Source organism: Camellia sinensis, chromosome 10, assembly GCF_055761805.1.
Source record: "Camellia sinensis isolate YWXY chromosome 10, ASM5576180v1, whole genome shotgun sequence".
Lineage (NCBI taxonomy): Eukaryota > Viridiplantae > Streptophyta > Magnoliopsida > Ericales > Theaceae > Camellia > Camellia sinensis.
Window position 1 is genome coordinate 25,822,087 of NC_138970.1, and position 7,045 is coordinate 25,829,131.

At 36.3% G+C, this 7,045-nt stretch overlaps 1 protein-coding gene across 1 annotated transcript; it reads right to left on the reverse strand.

Annotated features, from left to right (window-relative positions):
• Positions 1 to 437: 437 nt before the first annotated feature.
• Positions 438 to 6,195, reverse strand: LOC114279066 (Protein kinase superfamily protein). The gene is made up of 6 exons (XM_028221243.2): positions 5,756 to 6,195; positions 4,730 to 5,070; positions 4,504 to 4,639; positions 1,946 to 2,082; positions 1,710 to 1,833; positions 438 to 1,201 (listed from the first exon to the last, which is right to left on the reverse strand). The coding sequence occupies exons 1-6, from the start codon at positions 5,820 to 5,822 to the stop codon at positions 699 to 701; spliced, it is 1,308 nt and encodes a 435-aa protein (XP_028077044.1). The 5' UTR covers positions 5,823 to 6,195; the 3' UTR covers positions 438 to 698.
• Between the last annotated feature and the right edge of the window lie 850 nt (positions 6,196 to 7,045).

Below are 7,045 nucleotides of genomic sequence, written 5' to 3' on the forward strand. Positions count from 1 at the left end.
TTAGAAATATGTTTCAATTAATAATTTAGATAATTTTATTATTGTAGAGGAGAGCAATTATGAATTTTATTTTTTTAATTAATCCTGTTAAATAAAAAAATTCTAACAAAAAGATATTTATAATTTTTCAAATCACAAAAAATAATAAGTACTTTAAACAAATCTCAAGAAACATATTTGTAATTTATCCTATAAAATTTTTTAGAGTTCAATGTATTTCTTCAAACATTGAAGTGGTTAGTTATTTACGCCCCAAAAAAAAAACACACAGAAAAATATCTCAACATTGGTATTTTCTCCATTTTCCACAACTGTTGATTTTCTTTTAAAATCCTTCCAATTTTATTTTCCACATCTTTTTCGCCTCTAATTTCTATCCCTTCCAAAACAGGAACCAATTCCTCTCCTTTCTGGCGTGTCACTAGTTACATTACTTCTTTAAATTCTAACTTTTTTAATTAAAGATTTAAATTACAATAAATCCCCATAACATAACATTTACAATGTAATTTCAACTAACAAAGAAGCCCACACAATATTGAAAATAAGCATTGTCAGCACCAAAATAATTGACAACAGGCTCAGTGGGATCATCATTACCATTTACACCAAGTGGCAGATTGCACCCATGTTTTAGCAAGCAAATTACATCACTTTGAACACAATAAAACACAGAGAACACAAACATGTAACATTTCTCATCTAACCCGACACGCTGCAGGACCACCTGGAGAACAATTAGGGTTGGGAGAACGACAAACGGCCCTGGCACCAACATTGCCAGCGAAACCGTGATGCATTTGCATTCGGTAATCAGGGATTGCCGGCATGGCAAGTGTAGCACCAAGAGTTGACGATGATGATAGTGAAACTACATTTGCATTTGCACCAACACTAGCGCTTTGCAGAGGCTCTAAAGTTTCAACCACATCACTCATCAAGGGCCTTGCTTTCGGGTTTTGGCTTAGGCAGTAGTATGCCAAGCTGCACGCTTTTTGAGCTGCCCTTACCGAGTACTGGTTCTCTAATCTGGGATCTATTATTTGTAATAATTTTCTCTTGTCGTTCAGTTTTGGCCGAGCCCAATCCACCAAGCTTTGTTCCCTGCTTGGCCTTGTCTTGTCAACGGATTTCCTTCCCGTCAACAGCTCTAGAAGAACGACTCCAAAGCTGTACACATCACTCCTGGCGGTTAGGTGTCCTGCTCATTTCAGATAAACCTGATTCAGAGAATTGCGCACCCATGTAAAGGGGTGTAATAACGCACACATAAAAGCATGCACACCCACCCACAAATAGACCCAAAAAAATTAATCTATTTTTCATCAAATAAAGGAAACATGTGATGCATGTGGAACACAACAGAGACATGAAAATGTATTATTATTTTTTTCATTGACAAAATCATGCAACAAATATATGCAATCCCGACCTGATGGGGCATGACTCTGGCTCTTATGTGTCTCTTTTCATACTACAACAAATATGCAGTTCTCTAGGGGTAAGATTTCCCTGTTGTGCTTCTCATTAGATATATGAAATCCCAACAAAAACTCATCAAACTAACCAAATTGACACATTTTTTCACATAGAAAGCAAGGGTTCTAATTCATTGGGCTCCCACCTAATTATTAGTTTTATCTTCCCAGGTCAGTCAAGGAAAGAAATGCTCATGAGTCAAGCCATTACAAGATGTTAGGAAGCCATACCAGTCATTACATATTCAGGAGCAGCATAACCATAGGTACCCATTACCCGAGTGGATACATGGGTCTCATCACCTTGTGGCCCAGCTTTTGCAAGCCCAAAATCAGAAAGCTTGGCTGTATAATCCTGCAGGCTCACAGACAAATGCAAGGTTTACGATAATAAATTCACTACCCTATCAAGAAGATAGATATAGAAAAATGTTCTTGGATAATGATATCATGTCAACGCCACTCACAGAGTCCAATAATATATTAGATGTCTTGAAGTCTCGATAGATAACAGGCCTTTCAGCATTGTGAAGGAAAGCAAGCCCTTTTGCAGCTCCAAGAGCAATCATCATTCTCGTAGCCCAAGATAATGGAACAGTTGCCTCTGCATTCCTCAAGAAAGGCCTCATCAAGTTAACAAAAACATTACCAGGCACTGACTAGAAACTTATAGCTTTATACATATGCATAACAGAAGGAATCAGTAAATTTTCAGTTCTCAATATTATCATCAAGAAAGTATCAGAATAAAAAATTGCTCAATTTGATTATCCATCACTATTTGAGACATTTAGAAAGTGACTCAGGGAGAGGCAAAGCAGTCCAGCTAAGAGAGACAGACAATGGAGTATTGAAGCTCAAGTACAGAGCTCAAAATCTAGAGTACATGGATGACCTCTTCGGAAGATGATGTATGAAAGACTTGTAATGTAAGAAGCTATTGCATTGTATTCATAGAATGTAGGTCACAGACTCACAAATTATTCAGATATTCAACGAATTTTGTCAGGATACATCAGCATATTATTCTGCCAGGATTTGTCTCAATCCTTAAGATTTCGTACACAAGCTGAGTGGTGCACTCTCTCTCAGTAGGACTGGCCAGAGCAAACTCTTGACCCGTGCAGGGTGCAATGCTGCAGCAAAATGTTTCCTAGCCTCCAAGCCACAACATCCTTGGGTCCCGGTGTGTATGCTAAACACATCAGTGTGCCTAAACCCTACTCTTGACTTAGGTTGCAACTCTGTCGCATAACAGAATTTTGAATGGGTAAACTTGGGTATATGAGTAAGAGCAATGAACACAATGTCATCCCTTTGGTTAGCCCTTTTAGGTGATTTCTCATGATTGTTACTTATGCTAATAGAGCTAACCATATGGGTCACTGTTCTGGACTAACCATGAGCTGACTGTGATATTCAGATTAATTATAGACCTCTTGAGAGGATGCAGCCAAATGATATCCCTTTGGCAATTGAAAAATCCAGCCCACACTATTCTTTAAAACCAAGGTATTAAGGAGAGAGAAATTAGAGCCTTATAATCAGTACAGATGGGGCAACTCCAGGCGATGTGAGACACATTCCAACACACCCTCCTGGACCACAACATACAGTAGCCGGACAAATGGCACACCAATTAAAGGCCCAACCAAGCTCTAATACCAAATTGAAAAGTCCAGCTCACACTTCTCCTTAAAACCCACGTAATAAGCAGAGGGAAACTGGAGCCTTATAACCAGCACAGATGGGGCAACTTCGGGTGAGTTCTCGTGGTTGTTAAAGCACCCTTGCAAAAAATTGTGTGGGCTCGGGGGCACCTAGAGCAGGGTCCTTGTTCTAGACTCACCACAAGTTAATCGTAGTATTCTAATTTGACACAAGGGTACAAAGAGGGTTGTTACTTGTAGTATTAGAGCTGACCCCGTGCACACAATCGTGTGGGCTCGGGGGCACCCAGTGTAGGGACATTGCTGTGGATTGATCACAAGCTAATTCTAGTAAATCTGATTCAACAAAATGGTACAAAGGAGGAGTTTGTAATGACCTTGTTCCACATCAAAAGTTTGCAAGAGTGATCTAGAGTATAAAGTAGGAGTGATGAAACCAAATGATATCCCCTTGGCTAGATATTTTAGGTGAGTTCTTGTGGTTGTTACCTATGGTATCAAAGCCAACCATGCACGTGTTCATGTGGGTCACTGTTTTGGACTGATCACGAGCTGGTTGTAGCATTCTAATTAATTATAGATCCATTGTAAGGATGTAGCCAAATGATATCCCTTTGCCTAGCCCTTACGGGTAAGGTCGCGTGGTTAGCACTTTGAGTGCCACAGTTATGGCTAAACTATCATTTAAGAAAATGACACCATGGCACCAACACCTATCATTGACCATTGTGGCATTGAAGCAAACTTGAACACTCTCAGAAAGCTTACATAGGCTGCACAACATGTCCCTCAAAGGCTTAAGGCTAACACGTGTAAGCCTTATGCTGACGTGTATCCACATGTCTCTTCTACGGGATAACATGACTGGAAATTTTTCAATTACAAGTAGGTGAGTTCATCAGTACTTCAGCATATATGAGGTTGAGTGCACACCATTCAGTCGTCAGGAATGTGAAGCATGTGAGTTTCAAGATTTGTCAGCAAAGTAGTCTTGCCACACTAGTTTTCTTCAGTTAAAAATCCTCTAGTCTAAACATGCACATCCAAATACATGGCAAACAAAACTTCTTTTTTTTTTTGGGTCGTTGGGCGGAAGGGGTAGGAAGACAAATGAAGAAAGCCAAATACATGACAATGGGTTACAGACAGCCACAGAACACGTAAGTAGGCTCATGGACCTCTAGTTAAATCCAGAGTCATGTAGTAAACACCTTATCATTCAACCACTTGCAATAGATAACATTTCAACTAAATAGCTAGATTTTTGCATACATCACAACAAAAATAAAAATGAAAGGATTGCAAGACTGAAAGCATCAAAGGCAGGAGTTAGCAAAGTAAATTGTGTAGCATACTTCGGAACAGATGATTTTCGAGGCTTCCTCTGAACATGAACTCATAAACAAGTAATCTATGATCATCCTCACAGCAATATCCAATCAACTTCACCAAATTAGGATGCCTGAGCTGCCCAAGGAAGTTAACCTCAGTCTGCGACGACAACAAACATATCATCAATTTAACAAACAAAACAACTTCAAATGATTACAAGAACCCTCCAAATGAATGAAATTAACTCACAAGCCACTCTCTGTGGCCCTGAAGGCCATCCTTGTTGAGGACCTTGACAGCAACAGGCAGAGATTTGAGGCCAACCCTCACATTCTCATCAATGTAACCCTTATAGACAGTTCCAAAACCGCCTTCACCAAGAATGTAGTCGGAGCGAAAGCTCTTGGTAATGGTCTCGAGCTCAAACAGCGTAAAAGCGATGACATGGGTGTAGAGGACTGCGTTCTTCCTAGAATCCTCCTCAACGATTCGCGGCGTGGAAGGTTCACTTAGATCTGAAACAGAACGACTGTGCTTCTTCTCCAGAGAACCATTTCTACCGGGCATTGATAGCATGTGGAGCTGTTGAACTGCCCTCATTCCATTTCCCCCAAATCAAAATTACACAATTTTATCATTATAAGAAGAAAACCCACCAAATTAAATGAAAAACAAAGGAAAATAGCATGAACCCTAATTTAATCTCGGGTTGTGGGAACTGGAAACTGAAGGATAAAGCCTAGATCTGAGACCATCTCCAATCCTTCACTTTTTTTTCATCAAATTTGTTCAAAATTTAGACCAAAACCTTCACTCCAACGGTTATAAATTTTTCTTAAAAAATACCTAACATATCCCAAAAACCTCATTTACCCAATTCAGGTGAAACGAAACCCATCTCAAATCCTACTATCTTTCAACAATTTCATCAAACTTAAAGTGAAAAAAAAAAAATTAAAAATTTAGTAAAAGATTTGATTCATAACTGATTTAATGAAATATTTGGTAAAAACATGATTTGATACAAAACCCATCTCAAATCCTTCAATCTTTTTACAATTTCATCAACTCAAGTAGAAAAAAAGTAGTTGAAAATTTGATAAAAAGACTTGATTTATAACTGATTTAACAAAATATTTAGTAAAAACTTGATTTGATACGAGCTTGATGAAAGAATTAGATCTCATTTTCACCAAATTTTTCACCAAATTAATAAGTAAGTCTAGTGTATAATGCAATGGGATTTGGAAAAGTGTGGAGAAAAAATAAGGGCACCTTGATGATGAGCATGGGAAACAACAGCAGCAGCAGCAGATTCCTCTCTAGTGCCACAGTTACCCATTGAAGAAGAAGAAGATCAGTAGTTGTGTTCGTGTCGAGAACTGAGTGGAATGTGATGATGAAGATGAAGAAGCTCAGAGATGGGTTTTGGATTTGTTGTTGGTGATTTCGTGACGGAGCGGAGTTTCATGCTTCGACTACCTCAACTTGTTCTTGTTCTTCTTCTTCCTTCTCTCACTCTCTTAATTTTATTTTTTTTAAATATTTTTTTTAATTTCGAAATTATAGTATTATTGTTATGTGACTTTCTCACACGCACAACGCACACACACATGCACACAGACACACTCTCTCTCTCTCTCTACTCTGGTGTTCCCAGTCAGGTCTCAGCTGCGACTTTTCATGGTAAAAAATTCGCGGGACCATCACTATTTAAGGAGTTTTTGGCCAAAAAAAAATAAAAAATAAAAAATAAAAAGTGAGTTTTTAATTTTTTATTTATTTTTAATCACATCATTTCTCATATTTTTATTTATAAAATATAAAAATAGATTAAAAAAGTTAAAAAAATCAATTTTTTATCAACTTCTCAAAATGCCACTAAATCTAAAAATTAAATTTATTTTTTTAATTTAATAATATAATAATTAATTAAGATATTTAAAATAATTTTTTATATTTTTTTATCATTAACTAATTATATCACTTATATATCATTAAATTTAAAAAATAAACTTATATATTATTTTTTAAAATACCATTTTAAGGATTGTTTTGAGAAATTAGTTAAAAGTTGTGTTTTTGATTTTTTTTTTTTTTTGACTTTTAAAAAAAAGTGTAAAAAAAAAGGTAGAGAAATGATTTGACTCAAAGTAGATTAAAAGTCAAAAGGTAATTTTTTATCTACTTGCCGAAATAAGCCTAAAACTAAAAAAAATATTATGAAGAATTTTAGGATTACATAAATCAATCCCATAATTAGATACAGTTATTTTACATGAAGTAATTTATTTGTGAGAAAATAAATATCGAATTGGATGGGCACAACCAACTTATACAAGTGTGAAACCAAAAAAAAAAAAAAAACTTACTTTATATGGGATTTGTACTTGATTTTTATATTTTTTCATTGTATAGACTGATAAATTATATAATATTTTGGGTAAATTACACTTTCATTCCTACTTAATGAATTATTTCTCACTTTGCTCTTCATAAAAAAAGATCCTTCCACTTTGATTTATAATTTATTTTTTGTTTCTCAATCTGGTCAAACTATGAACT